The sequence below is a fragment of the Acinonyx jubatus genome, chromosome D2 (genome assembly GCF_027475565.1).
Source record: "Acinonyx jubatus isolate Ajub_Pintada_27869175 chromosome D2, VMU_Ajub_asm_v1.0, whole genome shotgun sequence".
Lineage (NCBI taxonomy): Eukaryota > Metazoa > Chordata > Mammalia > Carnivora > Felidae > Acinonyx > Acinonyx jubatus.
In genome coordinates this window covers 73,048,375-73,066,109 of record NC_069393.1, presented here as the reverse complement: position 1 = coordinate 73,066,109, position 17,735 = coordinate 73,048,375, and the positions used below count along the sequence as shown (strand labels likewise).

Sequence of the window (17,735 nt, the reverse complement as noted above, 5' to 3'; positions counted from 1 at the left end):
ATCAGTCCCGTTTTCTTTTTTCAAGAAGCAGTGACTGGGACCTACTGATAAAGCCTTTGCTCAGAGGCACAGACCCCAGAGTTCTTAAAGCCTTTTCCAACCATAATAAGTGAAACTAATTTTTGATGTTTAACATTTATAAGCCTGTGAAACTAATAGGGCAGCATGAGTATTGAAAAAAAAAAAATGAAGCCCAGAGTAGAACCATGCCTGCGAATGGGCCTTGAACACAGTTCCTCCAACAACGAAACAACGGTCTGCCAGTTGTCCGTGCGCTGTCCTTGTGACAAAGCAAATGCATACTTTTCCCAGAATCATATTCCCTTAAATTTATGATGACATCAAAGATATATATTATCTGGTTTTAGGGGAAGGCTCAAATTCACATGTTTGAAGTCTTGACTGTGCTAACATCTTTGGTTTTGCCATGTTGTAATGTAGTTGCTTTGGGACTGTCCCTCCTGTTGATTAAATACTTGTTTTTCATTAACAATCTTGGAGGAGATAGAGAGGAGAAATATACTTGGGTTTGTGTCATACTGATGAAACTGTTCTAATTTGAAAAAAAAAAGTTTTTTTTTTTTTACAAAAAGTATCATTTACACATACACACAAAGTATTTGAGCATATTTGTGACTTGTTAACCTCAGGCCTGCATTGGAAGTACATTCCATTCATTCATCGATAGTGATCCTGAACAAATTCCATCTTTTGGTACTGGTCTTTTCTGACACGTTATCTTTTTTACAATCCAAATGATACAAATTTTATAGAAATCAGTAGAAACAAACAGGCTAAGATTAAATGCTAAAGCCTCGGTTTACTTAAGTAGGCAGTGCTTAGGTTGGATGTCACATTTTGGAAAGGGGATTTTTCTCTAGGCATCTTCCTGTTAGCCTGACACGGATAAATAAAAGCCCCTTGGTTTGGCACCAGTGGGTTCCTACCAGGGAACGAATGACATCTGCATGAACTGGATACATAGCTCAGGTTGATTTCAGTAATAAGTGTGCAGTGTCCGAGTAGGAATGAATGGGGAGTAGAGGTTGCCTGTGAATTTCGTTTGAACTTTGTATAGCTTACGCCCTGAAAGAATACTTTTTCTGTAAATGACTCCCAATAGGATGGCCTTTGACAGCAACAACTAAACTCAATTCTTTGAAAACGTCAGTGCTTCGTGTTGTAAGATTGTAATTATTTTGTGTAACCTAGAAAGGGTATTACATTGGCAGTATGAATTAAACTGAGAATTAAATTTTAACTTTGTTAAATTAAGGCTACTTAAAGTTTTGGATTCCGAAACGTAGGTAAAGTTAATAATGCTGAAATATAGATAGTTTGTTAATATTTAAATAAAGGTAGGAATGGCCTTTTGAAAAACCTGATGTTTGAATTGATGGGGTTGTGTTCTTTCCTAGTTAAATAAATGCTCTCTTAATTTGGGGAGATTATTAATTTGTCGCCTATGCTTTATTTCTAGAGCAATTTCCTCAAAACTCTGAAGGCATTCTCATTGAAGAAGGGTATATATACATTTGAGATAGTTTCTGCATTTTATGTTCACATCGAAGACGTCCTTTCTCAGAAATGCTCGGGTGCTACGGCACTTGCTCTGGCATTCAGAATTTTTCCGGTGCGCTTCATCGTTAGGCTTTGGTTTCTCTGAGGGGACTCTGGCTACAATTCAGTCTCTTCATTTTGGTTTTTAGTTTTCTGTTGACGTACGTTCACTGTCATCTTAATGGAATAAGAGCTTCAATGACCCCACCCTCCCCAGATAATACAATTTTGTCAGATTTACCTATCAGAATACCTGGAACATTATCTTATATAGAGTTCAGAATTGAAATATTTGTTTAAATTTTTGAAATAGAGATTCTGTCAAACTTGGGAAGCTTAAAGTTACTCTTCAGCAGTGCTGTTTTCAAAGCCAATGTGTTTGCATTACATACCAAAAAATAAATAAATAAAAGCTGAATTGAAAGACCTATTACAGTGAAGCAAATCTTGTCGTTCTAAGCTCGTTTATTTTATAATCTGGAGGGCAAAATTATTTTCTTTTCATTTTTGTGGATACTTTTCTTGGGTAGAAATATCTTAACAACCGTGTTTCCAAAGGTAAAATGGTTCCTTCAGATACGAGGCTGAATGTATTTTCCCTTTAGCTGTTACAAGAATTCACCACTGGGATATGTGACCCTAAGAAGGATGGCAGGTACTTTATATTTTCTTAATTACTGTGATCTCTTGCCACTGAAGATCGGGTAAACAAAGTAAAGTGCATTAAATATTACAAATATATAGAGTCTAAAATATCTTCATTTCAACATTTCATTTTTACAGCAGGGTTATTATTTTTGTTTCTAGGACCAGGAGGTGTGTATGAAGGATACGTTATTACATACAAGTCATCTAATGCCTGAGAACTCTCTGGCAAAGTGTATTTTATGTCTGTCTTTGAAATTTTAGTGCTCTGCCTTCTGTCCCTTATTTTTTCTTCCTTCTTTTTTGTTTTTTTTTATTTTTATTTTTTATTTTTTCCTCTTTCCAGTCAGGAGAGTTTAGGACCGTTTTCTTTGTGGTATATTTCTCTGCTTGGCAGTGGAAAGGAACCTAGGACACTGGGGAGGGAAAAGCCCTCCCAGGGCAGCCTACTGCTGTCACAGCGTGCTCAGCCACCTGGGGAGGTTGGGTGTTCTCTGCTGTGGCGGGGCGACGTGTGTCTGCTAAGGCTCATCTAGAACTGACTTACTTTCATTAACTTTGGTCATTTCTCAGTGGTTTTGTAATTTAAATGTTCTTCTGTGTGTCATTTTGTAGTCTGAACGTAGTCCAGGGGACTTTTAAATGGTGATTTTAATTCTTTGAAGCCTTGTTCTCCTCAGTCCTTAGAAGTAATTTGAGTAGTCTCATACAGATGAACAGTTAGCACAATGTATGGAAAATAAGCCCTGCCTGTCCAGGTAAGGGAAGGTCCAGCTGTTCGAATTCCTTTACATTGAGGCTAAAAATCTATTCATCCCCATAAAAATTGTGTATAGGCTTGAAGTCGGAGCATTTTAATATGGGAAGAATAAAAATGGTACTGAGTGATGGGTTTTTCTCTCCGGTTTTTAGGGGTGCTTACTCATATCTCCTTGCATTGAGGATATTTTCTTTTAACCTTTGGGGTATGATTGGGTGATCACCTAGAATGGTGTTCCTTATGCTCTCTTTTAATTATGTTTATCTGTGCTTTTAACAAACCTTAAGAAAAGATTTCAGATGTTACAAGTCTAATTAAAGAGACAGACAAAGCACAGTTTATACTGTAGATTTTTTCTGCAGTTCAATTAATCAGCATGTTTTCTCTTTTAATTAAAACCATTTTAGTAAATTAAAGCCCACAGCAAAACACATATATAATTTGTTTGTAATTAGCTCTTAATTGGTGGTAGTTGAAGCTTAGCACCCTTGGTTTCTTTCTTCATGATTGCCATTTTATTAGCAGCCAGTCATTAATTAATCTTTTTCTAATTAGCTTATAAAACTGTTGATGGCACATTATTGTAAATGTGATTTTAAGTTCAAAGCTTGTTAATAAGCTTTCTTACTTAGAAGAACAGAGATAAAGAAATTGCTGAAAACAGTACTACAGTTCTTTAAAAAAAAAAACTGTCTTTCTTATGGGGACTGTGTAAAGCATCTAACAGCTTATGGTTAATTTTTTAATGCTTTTTTTCCCTTATGAATGGGATAAGTTGCTTGAATATAAATCATCTATATCCAGGAGTAATTTCAACAGTATAACGTCTTTTCACCCTCCTTTGGAATACAGTAATCTATATATAATTTGAAGCCTTAATAGTCATCATTAAAACAGGTGTTATATAAACTATTTCACTATGAAATCAAAGTTGAGTATATGAATCAAAGTATATCTTCTTACACTTTATAGACCGAATACATACTATTTTTATAAATTGCAGGGTGAATCATATATACGTATATATATGTATATGTATATACACACACATACGCGCGCATGTGTATGTGTGTATATATATATATATATATATATATTTATATATACACATACGTGTTTTTTAAAACAGAACTTGTTGGGTTATGCTTTGAAAGTAAAAACTACTTGGCTTTAACTGATAGGCAGTTGTAGGTATAAAATAAATGATAGGTGCTTGTACTATCACACAGATGTGTAAGTGTGTGTGTGTGCTTTTGGAGATGACAGTGAGTGAGGTTACTGTAACAGAGAGAGGACGACTGGAAGTCAGGTCAGAGTTTAAATGACTGGGCGGAGCATAGCCTGTTTGCAGCCGTCACAGCCTTGGCATCTCAGGTGGGGCCGCGGAGAGGTACCGGTCCAAACGCAGACACCCCGAGTGTACTTTATAGCACACACCACACTGAATTGTGGTTTGAGGGAAACACATTAGCCACATCATACTCTGTATCGAAATATGCTACAGATTCCACGAAACTCCTGAACTGCACGGTGTCCTGAGCTATTTATCCATATTAGTGCAAAGTTCTGAAAGTTGTAGAAAACACAAAGCATTATCAGTTCCTGGAAGAGCTTTTTCTTATTTGCTTTTTGAACTTCCCATGTTATTTCAACTTTGGCTATTTCTTTGCTTGTTTTTAAGAAGGCGTTTTATGATGCCATGCAAGAGACACCAGAAGGGGATAGCTGACGAGGAAAAAATTAAAAATTGGATAAAAAGTAAATGAATAATGTCATATTACCAAAAAGATGAGAGGCTAATTTGTGCCGACTTTTTGCTAATTTTGTTCAAGCCTCAAAATGAGGAGCTGTCACCCGTTCTGTGTAGCACTGATGACAGTGCCAATGATCCATGAAATAAGCTGCCGCTGGCTTTGTTCTGATAAGAATGAACAAATCTGCACAATGTTCGGCTCCCAGAATCTCATTTTCATACTTGCATGCAGGCTAAAAGAAATAAGCTGTTTGCAGGCTTGATTAATCAGACATTGGAGGGGTTTTTGTCTCTTTGATCTCTTTCGTCTCCTAGGTAACTCGCTTGACATTAATGTTGAGCTTGAGTAAAGACAATCAGGAATTGTCGACCAAACTGATATAAAAATTAAAGACCTTAACACTTTAAGTACTCCAGTAATGGTTCCGCTTTACTTCAGAAAACATCTGTTTTCATTTAATTAAAGAACAAAAGAGAATGGCATAAATATTTTTCATAGAGACCTATTATTCCATAAAAAGTTAAAGTATGATAATTGGTATTTTTAAATAAGTGCCTTGAAAGTGTTCAAAAGGGAGGAAAACTTCATAAATCTGCTACAAGCTAGTAATTTTGAGATGAGTAAAATATTTTATGAAATGGATAAGAAGTTTACAGTTATGCTAGATTAAGCTGTTTGAATCAGATGCTTCAGATGATTATCAGCAAACTTCAGAATGGCAAAGGTTTAGCAAGAAAAACCAACTTTATTTTGAAAGTTTGTCTTTTAAAAATCTCTACCGTGTTACAAGATGCGCCATTATATCTCTTTTACAACCCAATATGATTTACACATGCGAAACCTGTAAAATTGAAAGGAATTAAAAAAATGTCGCCGTGCATTTGCTTGAGGTTATGCAGACGCTTTTACAAATCTTCCAAGTGTCTGTAAAGATGAATGCCCCAAGGGTCCAGCCAGGGCCCTGCTTTTCCAACCAGCTAAAGCCCTTATCTTAAATCCAAGCAAAGTACCATTAATCTTTTTGAAAGACCTTTTATGGCTTTTAATATATCCCAAATTAGAACATTTTACACCCTTGGTTCCTGAAATATGGTGATAAAAAGCCTTTAGAGCTTAATTTTCCTTACCGCTTGCTCTGACCAATTTGCAGTTCTTTGTGATAATGTTTAGACACCTTAATTAAAATGCAGCAAAATATTGGATGTTCTATATGGAAAATGCTGATACTTTGGCTACACATACAAGAAATTCTGTATATATTTTTATTCATTTAAAAATTTTTCTTGCCACATTGTGTTGCTATAGTTATCTGATGACCCAAAACATTTTTTTTTTTTTTTTTTAAATAGAAAAACCATCGGCCAAGCTTTTGTGATGTTTACTTTGGGCATGAGGATGCATTTTTCTTCTTACAGGAGTGAAAGGATTCTCGTTGGCCTGTGTTATTTGTAATACTGAAACATAGCACGATATTCTTTTATCTCCGGGAACTTGGCTTCGTCATCTTGCCTGGGAAAATGAGTTTCTTCTCAACTGTCTCTTCCATAGAAGATCTTATTATCCTTTCATATTTCCAAATACTTCCGTTCTTTTTTTCTTTCCCCACAGGAATAAGTGAGACACATTTTAAGCGTGTGAAGGACACAAAATTGATATGACTTTTCATCATCATTACAAGCTAAAGGATTCTTTCTGTAAATACATAGACCAGGCTTGTTGAATGTTTATCAGTCGAAGAACATTCCATTTAACCTAACCCAAGGCAAAATACAGTTAGAAAATACACTTTGTACCGGAAGAGGTCTGTTTGAAAGTATTGCCTACGTACCCAGTCATTTATTATATGTACTTAGTCCACAGAAATGCTGGAGCCCTCTCATGTAAATACATGTTTCATGCACTTTAATGAATTACTGTTAACAGATTCATACCATGTCTTGTGGAATGTATGCTCTAAATCCTTACTGTGGTGCTGAGTGCGCTGGCTTGGCCTGAACGTTGCCGGAAAATGAAAAGCGTTTACGTTCTTAGAGCGCATGACCGCGTTGAGATGAAGAGTCCCATTTAAGTCGAACACGCTGAGATACTCTTTGGTTTATCAATCCCCAATCCAGAAAACCCACGTTGGAAAATCTCAGTAAGTTAAACATGTAAACTACCTCTTAATTTACAACGGTTTTAGGAAATAATGTTTTCATGTAGTTGACGGTACATGGCGGATATGGTTCGGACCAGTTTTGTTTTATCCTCCTTGCACAGGCTCGGTTTCAATAGGAGATGAACTAGGCGACTGGGACTTCTGTTGGGAGGTGGGCTTGGCAAAACTCTCCCGTACCAAGTTGGCATTTGATACGTAACACATAGGAATATGGTGAAGTAGAAAACGCAGAGTTCCACGTTTTACCTTTTGGAGGGTGAGGGGCAGGGAAGATACTGAATGTTCTACGTGAATGTGGAGAGACCTAGCACACGTATCAGCACAGGTAGCCAGCTGGGTTTTACGACAGTAGGCCGTTCACTAGGTGCACTCGCTGCTCCCCTGCTCGCCCGCAGCACCCCACGTCCCCGGCTGCCCGGCTTCAGGGGGAACTGCGTGAGTAGTCGCGACCAGAGGGCAGTGCGCAGACATGACGTGTGTCACTTCCGTGCCAAAGCGTTTGAGAGCCAGTGTGAGACCCTCCGGCCGCCCCCTTCCTCTGCCGCCGCGAACCCGAAAGTCACACGCTGAGAGGCCGGCACCACGAGACGGAGGAGAGCCCAGCCATGCCACAGCCGACCAGAAGCGGAACAAAAAGTCCAAGGGCAGCCAGTGGGATTCGGGGATTTGTCTGATAAGTGTAGTTGCGGCTGGCCTCATGCGACAGGTGCTGACCTGATTTTCACGTTTATGGCAGATGGGAAGGTTTTCAGGGGAATCCATCTTAATGATAAATAGGCCACACGGCGCCCTTCCCGTTTCATTTTCCCTGGAGATGATGATGCTGTAGCCCTTTGATTCTTAGCCCTTTCTTAGCTGACGTATCTGAACTTTTCTGTGATGAACAACCGGAAACCAAGAGACAACCAAGAGAAGGCCAGTTTTGAAGCAGCGCAACTGGCGACCCCTTCTTCCCAGCCCCCAGTGTGAAAAGAAGCCTGGTTTTGTTCAGTGCTGTGTCTCCGGTGCATAGAACAGTGCCTGGCAAAGCCATGCGTTTGCACCCTCCTGATATCTGTTGAGTGAATACTGTCCTGTGAAAAAAGATAATGAAGTGCTGCTCATGTTGGTATGAATTTTGAGACTCTGAGGTTGGTCTGCTTCCCCAGGTGGGCCCTCGAGTCACAGCTGATCATTCTTTCATCGGTGCCTGTGCTGTTGGTGTTGACCAGTTCAGCCCTCTGGCTTGATTGTTGGGTTGCTTCCATTCTTGGTGCGTATTCTTACCTGGACTGGAAACTCAAACCACTCTATGCTCTCATTTATAAGCCCCGAGCAGTGCTTGATTCCTGCATGTTCGTTTCATCCTAAAGGAAACTCTTCTCCGAAACGAACTGAAAGAAATGTCAAGCATGTGAAACCTCATTTTCCTAAATCAACTTCTCATGCGTGTGGTCTTAGCCACCCATGATGCCTCACCGTTGGCCAGCAGATCCCTAAAACTCGGGCTTTAACACATTGATTTGACAGCGGCTTCCAGGTCCTTCCTTCTCTTCCGCAAGTCTGTTGTCCGGTAATGTTCATTAGGGTGAGTCCAGGGAAAGAGACCCCAGAAGGAGATGTATATTTAGCCTTTGTTGTTCAACCTGGGTTCTTCACAGATATCCCTGAGCCGTTCATATAAGCAGGTATTTTTAACATCAGAGCCACCAGAACTAGAAGATGACCATCCTGTCCTGGAGATACTCTCTGAGGAACAGTTCTGCAGCCAGACAGCCGTGTGTAGGCCTGTGTGTGGGAACCGAAGATGATGGCGTAGAGGCTGAAGGGCCGGAGAAATACAGACACAGAGACTGTTTTAGGTTGGCTTAGAGAAAACTTAGGAGGTAGAGGTGGGGTGGGTGGGAGGCTTGGTTTTCATTGACCTTACCGGCCCGGGGCAGATAGGCGTCAGGTGGAGCAGGAGTAGAGGGGCCTGCAGAGGAAGCACTTAGGTACTGTGGTCCGCGTGCCCAGCCTTTTCACCTCTTAGCACCCCTTATATTCTCTTCTCTCTCGGTGAATTAAAAGCTGTTGCCCATCATGCAAAGTGCGTTTATGAAGCAGTAATTAGCTTTCCCATGTTTTATTAATCACATCTATGACTGCCAATCAGAGCTTCTGATCAGCAGGAGATAGCTGATGTGACCATACTGAGTTGCTGTAATTCTAGCCCAGAGCAAAGAAACTTGATGTCTCTGTCAGTCTGCGCAGCCTTATCAGGGGTAAATTCCTGTTTGGCCTACTGAAATGCTGGAATAGCTTGAAGATCTTCATCATATCCTTGTGGACCCTCGAGGGGCTCTGTTTGGGAAGGATTTCCATCCAGGAGACTGGCACAACCGGGGTCTAGGGCCTGTGGGAGGTGAGGGAAGTATGGGCCACACGGAGTGCATTTGTTTACTTTGCTTGTTCACGGGGGCCTGAGCATAAGAATTTCTGATTTGCAGGTATGGCTGGCTTAGCCGCAAGTTCTCAAGTGTTTGTATTACTGTAATTCTTGTATCAGCTGGAATATTTATTTTCACCTTTTTGTTTGTTTGGTTTTCTCCTTTGTAATTCTTAGCTTGGTGTGAAAATTGCTAAAGCGGTTGCCTGCCACAACTTTGTAAAAGCCAAACGGGATGCTGAAAATTCACAGGTTGCTCGAAAAAAGAAGAAGCTTGCCTGGGGGTGAGTTTAAGATTTTTACTAGTAATTCTAATAACTTCATAGGAATTACAGAAATCCTGGGACCCGTTGTGTGAATCCAGTTTGTGTGTGATTGTTCACTCATTTTAGTCCTTGTGTCTTTGCTGCACGTTTATCAGATTATAAACACGGGGGCATTTCTTCATCCCTTTTCATATTTAGTTTGTCATCAGTGGAGTATGTGAAAATGTTTCGGTTTATTTTACTTTGGCACCGAGTAAGCGTGTTTAGGAAAGTGTTTAGAAATAAATTGAGATTTTTATGTTTTCTATTTTAGGTTTGAAGCAAAGAAGAGATGGGAAACCAAGAGCAACATGGGATATATGTAGCTTGCCAGCGTTCCTCAAGGCATTTGAGTCTTCACTTGGGCTTTTCTTTGAGTCTTCAGCTGCTCAATTGACTGAGAAGATACTCCTGCCGATGTTAACTGTGTCAGGGAACTGCCAGAAGCCAGAAACATAAGCGTAAAATGTGGGGTTTGGTTATTAAACCTTTTTAGTCTTTTTCTAGAGAGTTCATTCTGTTGACACGAATGAAGCGGAGCATTCTGTTATTTGTGCACGAAATCGAAGTATACGCACCAGGAAGAAAGATAGGATTTTGTTAATTATTTATTTATGTAACCCTCCAGCATAAAGTCAGTTTTACTTTTCGTCTGTTTGGTGTAACATAGTCAGTGAGCTCCTCGTACTTCCTTATCTGTCCCCAGCGTACCTGTACTTCGTCTGCAGTTGTGTTTGTAAGATTGGCATTTGTTTACGAAGGATTAGTCGTAAGTGCGAGAACGTCTCAACCGATACTTTTACAGATGACTTGAATTATCTTAATATCATAAAAGTAATTATTGGTTCTTTATTGGAGGGAATAGAGTTGATATTTCCCAATCAAATGATGAAAGCAATTGATTAATTTTTGTATACCTTGAGATAAAATACCATAATTTTAAGAAGGGCAGAAAGTAGTATTTGGAGGAGGATTTAACTTTAGCTCGGCCTGGAAATGTCCTCCTAAATATCTCTCTCAGCCTTGTTGTTCCTTAAATTGTGATACGGCTCTTAGGAGAGAAAATGGCACAACCGTACTAGCCAGTTACGACTACCTCCAGACAGTATAACTTGGAACCTTCCAGGAACATAGTTTGATTATTTTTACTCCTCTTCCCCATTCCTTCTTAAAAGGTTCGATGTGTTAATGAGGGTGAGGTGGATCGGTGCCGGGGGAAGTAGTTGTTCTTAGATGTGTGTTTCATAGGCCTTCCTAGAGGGGCTTTGAGAAATCCCGTAAGAAGCTGGCAAATAGGCCTGGACGTTGGCTGGTTTGGCCCCTCCCTGCCCAGCGCTTAGAAGAGGGAAGAATTGCCCATCGCAGCTTTCGGCCGTTCACCTGCCTTCCTCAGCCTCCGCCAGAGGTTTTCTAGCTGTCTGGTGTAAACTTCCTCGGGGTTGAGAATATAAATTCAGGAACACAGAAAATGAGTCATGATGATCGTTTCATTATTATTACTTTGTTATTTTTAGACTTACAGTAGCAACAAAATTTTCATAACTTATGGTAGCATGTTTAATGTTTTTTCTGTGTTCTGGAATAAGTCAATAACCAGTTGGTATTTAAGAGAATAAAAATCCTATCTTGCTTCCGCTTCGGTGAGAAAAGCCAGTATGGAAAAAGCAAGATTTTAGGAGGTTGTGTTTCTGCTTACAGAATTCATCACGAAAAGGTGCCCAGGCCAAATACTGGAAAATCTCACGTTTTATGATTTAATATCTCCTGTTGCGTTTACCCACGACATTACATTTCAAACTCCTAATAGGTGAATACAGGCTGACGGTATAGGAATCTTTTCCCTAAAATAATCCATCATGGGGGACGTGCCGTTACACGGTTCGGTGTTTTGTCTGAAACAGGAAGAAGCTGTTGTTGGGCAGGCGGGTGGGGTAGACGTTTGGGCACACCGGGCCCGGAGACAGCATCTCCCTGCAGCCTCTGCCTCATTTTCCTTCTCCTGTGTCCCCTTCTTGAGAGCATTTAGTGACCCTTGCAGGCATGTTTTTACCTCTGCTCATGCTGAGGCCTTGCCGGAGTGGCCTCTCTGGGGGCTGATCAGGGAGCCTGTGACCCGAAGTCCAGCCATTTCAGCCCTTCTTCAGCCTGTCCCTCGCTGACAATTGCCCTGCCCCACCCTGCCCCGGGGCTCGGACACACACGGAGCATTTGAACCCGGTGAAGGCGCCTTGGTGGAATCGGATGTAGCAGCGGACTCATTCGATGAGGGGAGCCGCATGTCATAAGTCTCCATTTTTGGGGGGACCTGGTTTGTGAAAAGCTCTAAAATGTGGTACAGCAGGTGGAGTGGGAGTAAGAGAGGGGTTCGGGGGAGAGGAAGGGGCTGGGTGTCTTTGATTGACCCTGCTGACATGTCATTTGGGACCAGTTTTATTTTACCAGCTTTAATTTGAATTAGACATTTTGCTCGGTAAAGCAATAAAATGGGAACATTATTCTTAGAGCACCCATGTTGCCCAAAAAGCATAGTCATTTGTCTTCTCCATCTGTCCACAGTGAAATGAGGATTCTTTTTGGATCAGTAATAACTTCAGTTCCTGAAGCTTCAGCATGTGCGTTTACTACTGCTCGAGTGCCTGAATTAGATGAGGGGTGTAAACGTCATTTATTGTTAACCGAGATTAATATGTTTCAAGTCGTTGGTATGGCATTAACGTAACTATGATTTACTGTTTAAGTACTTCAGGCTAAAACAACTTACTAAGGAACAGTAATTTTGAGTTTTATAGCGCTGGTTCTGAGAAGTAAAGTTGGTTGGGAGCCCTCAGGATGTTTCTGATTTTCAGCAGAACATTCTGTTTCTTTCACCAAAAGGAGAGTTTGGATGTATAATCTCAGGTTTGCTATAATTAGTTCTGATGACAGAGTTAAATACCTTGGCCAAAACTGTAAATCACTAGTTAAACAGGTTTCTGCAACTGATCATAAATCTCAAACTCCGTATTTTAAGCACACTTGTTTTTTTTTTTTTTTAGAGAGACAGCTACGGGAGGGGCAGGCTAGGGGTGGGAATAAAATGTTATCTGAACTTTGAGTAACAGCCTAGAACCTCACATTTAAAATCTACTGATTTCCCTGATACCTTTGGTCTACAATGCTCTCTTTTCAGTATTTTAATAACATAGCTTATGTTTACACTAAGACAAGTTTGAGTTTAATTCTTAAAATATGAAAGTTAATTTTCAAAATGTCCAAATTTCTGTTTGTTAGGTAAAGATACCACTGTTTTAGAAATGTTATGTCCTGCTAACCTATAAAAAGTACCGTATGAGGTTGATATTTGAGTAAGATGCCAATTGTGTGTGTGTTTTTTTATGAGATAAGGCTTGGGGGAAACAAGGTAATGTTATGTCAGACCTCATTTTGGAAAATTAGCTTCGTGAAACCCAGTAGTCAAATTCAGAACCAACTGAAACAATTCAAGTTTTTCCATGTTGGCAGAAGTTGCTTTTATTTTTAGTATCTGGCAGAGCAACAAATGCTTTGCATGTCAATTTAATATTTTTTCAAGCCAACTGTTTATTCATTGGCTTAAAATTTACACTCTACTAAAAGTCTTAGTCCTGACTTTCATGAAACAAATAGTAATATTTGGACAAAATATGTACACGAAAATCTTTTTCCAAAACCAAATGTAGATTGGTATTTGTGGCATCAGGGCCTTTTAACATGGTAATGGATCTGAAAGCACTTTGAAAGTCTAAAGCATTAGAAACCCAGGGCAATGAATTTCAAGGAATTAATTTTTATTATGAAGTAATCAGAGCATCTTTCTAGGTTTTCAGATTTAAATTAGTGAGAGGCTTTCTGCCAGAAAGTGGAATATATGTTAGAGTAAATTTCAACGAACTGTCAAACGATTGCTTTATCGGCATGTATCTATTCATGACCTCTGTAGCATACTGAGACAATAAGACCCATTTTCCATTTTTGAGGTTGGGATGTTCTCTATAGATTTTGATAAAATGAACAGAACTGCATTCTTTAGTCTTTATTATCTTATCCTCCTTCCATACTACTCACGTTGAAAGAAACACGCACACACGCACGCACTCTCCGCGTCGAGCTGTCCTCCGCATCGAGACTCGGCGTGAAAGGGATTTGTGACTCCCGTCAAGAACGTGGCAGTCAGTATATAGCCAATCTAGACGGCCATGGAGAGACTGAGAAAGGAGCCCCCAACCCATTGTGCGCCAGTGTTAAAACGAAGCGTGTTGCTTCTTCAACAGTTTCTCCTTCTGAGTAGAAGGAGATAAGTGTTCGTTTTGCTAGCGTTTCTTCAAATACAGTGGTGCCTTCAGAGTAGCTTCCTGCCACATTGGCCCCTGCGGTCTTGATCCCTGGAACACAACTACAGGCCTTCGGGGAGACTCTCCGTTAAATGCCATGAGGTCTGCAGTGTTTTCAGACGTGCTTGTAAAATGAAGAATTAGCTGAGGGATACTTCTCTTTCTATTAGTGTTAGTAGCCGCTTTTTAGATTTGTTAGAAAAGGCATAAAAATGTTCCTTATTGAGATGACGTTTTTAAAACATTGAATTTAGGTACCTGCCTTTTATATCCAGAACAGGTTTCTTAAGGAGGTGCAGAATGAAAGGGGATGGAAGGAGAGCAGAGGGTAGTGCCCAAGAAAAACCTTGGCTCCTGGGTGCTCCTAGGCCCGGTTTGCGTTGTGCCTACTCCCTGGCATTGCTCTAGGAGCCCCGGCCCGAACCTCCTCCAGGGGCCGTGGGCTGCCTCTTGCTGAATTGCTGCAGGGGGCCTGCTGTGTGACAGGTATGGAATGAGGTAATCTTTTCCCACCTCTAATTTCTGAAGGGTGTGTCTGTCCAGTTATTACTTGTTCATTGAACTTAAAGGTTTAGAAACCAACAGCTACAGTACAAGCTGTAATTATTGATGTCTGTTTCATATTCATCTGTAAGCTCTGGCATCTGATCAAGAAGTTAATATATCACTTCATCTTCAGGCCGAATGTGCCTCAGCTATAAACATTTTATGGTTTGACGGATAGTGTATAATTATGACTGCCCAGAATACAAAGTTTTCATTCGTAATGTGGTAATACTAGAAGAAGTAATTATGAATGTCACAGGAGTAGTGAAACAATGAAGCCTTCCATTGCTGTGAATTCCTGCCTACATAATATCTAAGAAACATTTACTGAATACCTACCGTATGCCAGATAGCACGCTACCTCTTGTGGCTGCAAAGAGGAATAAGCAGTCTGATGGGAAGTATTTGTAACCCATGTTTTAGACAACTTGATTTTTACCTGCCTGTGGCTTTTTCTTTGCCAAATGCAAAGGAATGATCTACATGTGATAAGTAACCTGAACTTAAAAGTTTGGTCCCATGGGTGGGCACGCTTTGCCTCTAGGAAGGCGTTTCCTGGAGGGCAGCTAGCTAAGGCTCTCTCGCCAGCCTAGTGACTGATCCACACGTGCCCACCTCACGGCGAGTGGTGTTGACCCCTGAGTTTCACTGTTTCCTAGACTCGCTACAAAGGTGAGGGTCATCGACGGAGTCAGGCTTGGGAACGCATGCAACTGTTTTTGCCCAGTACTTGGTAATTTTAAGCTTTATGTTTTTCTGACATCGCATCAACACGTCCTTTACGTTAGAATGGCTGCGCCCTAGTGTCTGCCCGCGTTAGGGCGACATCAACTACTGCAACGAATATGCCCCCCAAATAAGATGACTCAGCACAGTAGAGGTTTATTTCTTGCTCGTGGGACAAAGGAGGCTTCTGCCCCACGTAGGCCTTGAGAGAGCCAGGCTGACGGCAGCTCGGCCGCCTTCTCGACCTAGTAACCCTGGTGTCCCCGTCTCAAGCTGGAAGGGAAATGAGCGCGGGAGAGCGAGCACTCGCGGGGAGTTTGGGGCCCGGCCTGGAAGCGGAACACGTCACTTCTCACTCTGCACTGGCTGCAGCTTCCTTAAGCCACCATGCCTAACTGCAAGGGAGACAGTGACATGCAGACCGCCGTTTCTCAAGAAGAGGAAACCTCTTTTAGTAAATACTCAGCAGCGTCTGCCACGTTGCCTCAGTCACAAATGACCCCGACTTGGCGTGGTAACTAAGTTCTGCCGAGGCGTGACGTTGACTAGCACCAGCTGCTCTTTGTGATTCGATATAGGCATTTTCGCTTGGATGTGTTGACAGAGCTGATCAAAATAGCCAGTCAGTTACCAGGTGATGTGTGTGGCAGAGGTCCCAAGGATGGACCATGATGTAGAAGTGCTGGAGCAGAATTATGTGCTCAGAGAGGCTCACACGAGGATGTTGCCACCTGCGGAGAGTCAGTCGAGGCTTCGTGGCCGAGGCGATGTGCGGCGCAAGTCGTAAAGGGTACCTGGGACCGTACCCGGGAGACACCGTTGAAGCGTGAGCACCCCGGGCAGGAGGAGCCGCGAGGCACACCGGAGGCTCCCCGGGGAGTTGAGCAGGGGGTGGGGGGTAGCGTGGAGTTTGGAGGTCAAGCAGCTGTGTGACGACACTAGAGAGGGTGGCTGGAACGCGCTTGCCCAGCTTGTGAGACACGCTAGAAAGTTTGGACTGAGTCTCAGGAGCAAGGGGACATGCACACGTACTAAGCGAGCGAGAAATAGGCCAACTCACCTATGAGGAAATGGTGGGTTGGAAGGTCAAACAAGGGAGGCCGGTTAGGTGGTCTCTGTAGCCCGGGGAAGAGATGAGAACCTAACCCAGGGCTGTGGGAATGGACAGCGTGAATCCCGGAGGTGTTCGGGCAGCAGACTTGATAAGACAGGGTGACCACGTGGGGTGGGCGGGGCGTGGGGAGGGGTGGGTGCCTCTGGATGGCCGTGTGGCGTGAGGAAGTTAATGTAGGTCATTTTTAGCAACTTACTCCCATTTAGTCTTGCCAAATCTGACATCTGGTAGTAAGTCACCTTCAGCGGTGTAGGTGGTGGAATTTCACTGTGTCGGGGTGCCTGTGGATACCTCTGAGCCATCAGCAAGGACCCAGTGCGGGGAGGGCTGTTAGAGTCAACATCAGAGGGCCCCGGGTATCGTGGCCAAATCCAAGATCAAGGCATGATCACAATAGACGGTGACTTTGTTCCAGTTTTCCTAGCAGTGATGTCTCCTACGTCTTATGGAAGTTCTTTTTAAAGGTGTGTGCTTCTGGAAAAAACCTGTAAGGGAGGGAGTGACATTGGCATGGAAGGGAAAGAGCCAGTAGAGCCTTGGCTCTGTGAACCACCCCCACCCCGCCCTTGCAGCAAAGGAGCCGGCCTCTCCTGCCCTCACGTCGGTCAATCAGGCTCTGTGGGGCAGAGGGGCATTACTTCCCGGTGCAAGGTGGCCTCCCTCAGTGGTGGGCAATTCTCCAGAAAGGGGGACCTGTTAGCAGCCTAAACAGCAGCTGGGGATGGACACACTGACCCAGTAAAGGGGAGATACGAGGAATGTGAATATGTGTGTGGGTATGTGCACAGACCATCGTGGGCGGGGCTTTCGGCCCAGGTCTGTCCAAGGGAGACTCTTTGGGCAAGCAGTGTGGGGTGTTGGACTTGAGGTCAGAGGATGTTAATAATCCACACCTTGCCCGTGACCTGAGTGAATGAGAATTGATGGTGCTGATAGGATTTCAAATCCAGCAGGCTTCCATGTAGCACTAAGTGTTGGGAGTATTGATTCCAAGAATAAGTTAAACCCTTTAATAACCGTCTCTGAGATACTATGTAAATTAGTGAGCTGTTTAAAGATTAAAAAAAAAAAAAAAAACAAAACACCACCACCTCATGATCACCCACAACCGTGCATAGAGCAGGGGTTTGGACAGTGGAAGAGGAGTAAAAATGGAAACCACCTACTATATGTGCTTAAATGTGTAGATAAATCGATAACTACAGATAGATAAATAAATACAGATATAAACCGAGAGAGGAGTAACTTCCAAAACAAGTTCTCTGGAACCTCAACCGATTAAAAAAACAGGTTTCTGTGGTCCAGTAGGGGTTTCTGTGGTCAAACATGTTTGGGAAACTTTGCATGCTGTCACTGTGACCTTGAAAGCGCCCATCATCAGCATATCAAAGGCTCTTATCACAATGCTTAT

At 42.1% G+C, this 17,735-nt stretch overlaps 1 protein-coding gene across 3 annotated transcripts in view; it reads left to right on the top strand.

Annotated features, from left to right (window-relative positions):
* Positions 1 to 17,406, top strand: part of FAM204A (family with sequence similarity 204 member A) — a 39,055-nt gene extending 21,649 nt beyond the window's left edge. The window contains exons 7-8 of one of the 3 annotated variants that reach the window (XM_015082687.3): positions 9,462 to 9,568; positions 9,864 to 17,406. In XM_015082687.3, the coding sequence (XP_014938173.2) occupies positions 9,462 to 9,568; positions 9,864 to 9,915 (159 nt within the window). In that variant the 3' untranslated portion in view covers positions 9,916 to 17,406. Of the gene's footprint in view, positions 1 to 1,480; positions 4,012 to 9,461; positions 9,569 to 9,863 lie in introns of those variants that run through there. The other 2 variants (XM_027063221.2, XM_027063220.2) reach the window with 2 other exon arrangements.
* The last annotated feature ends 329 nt before the right edge of the window (positions 17,407 to 17,735 follow it).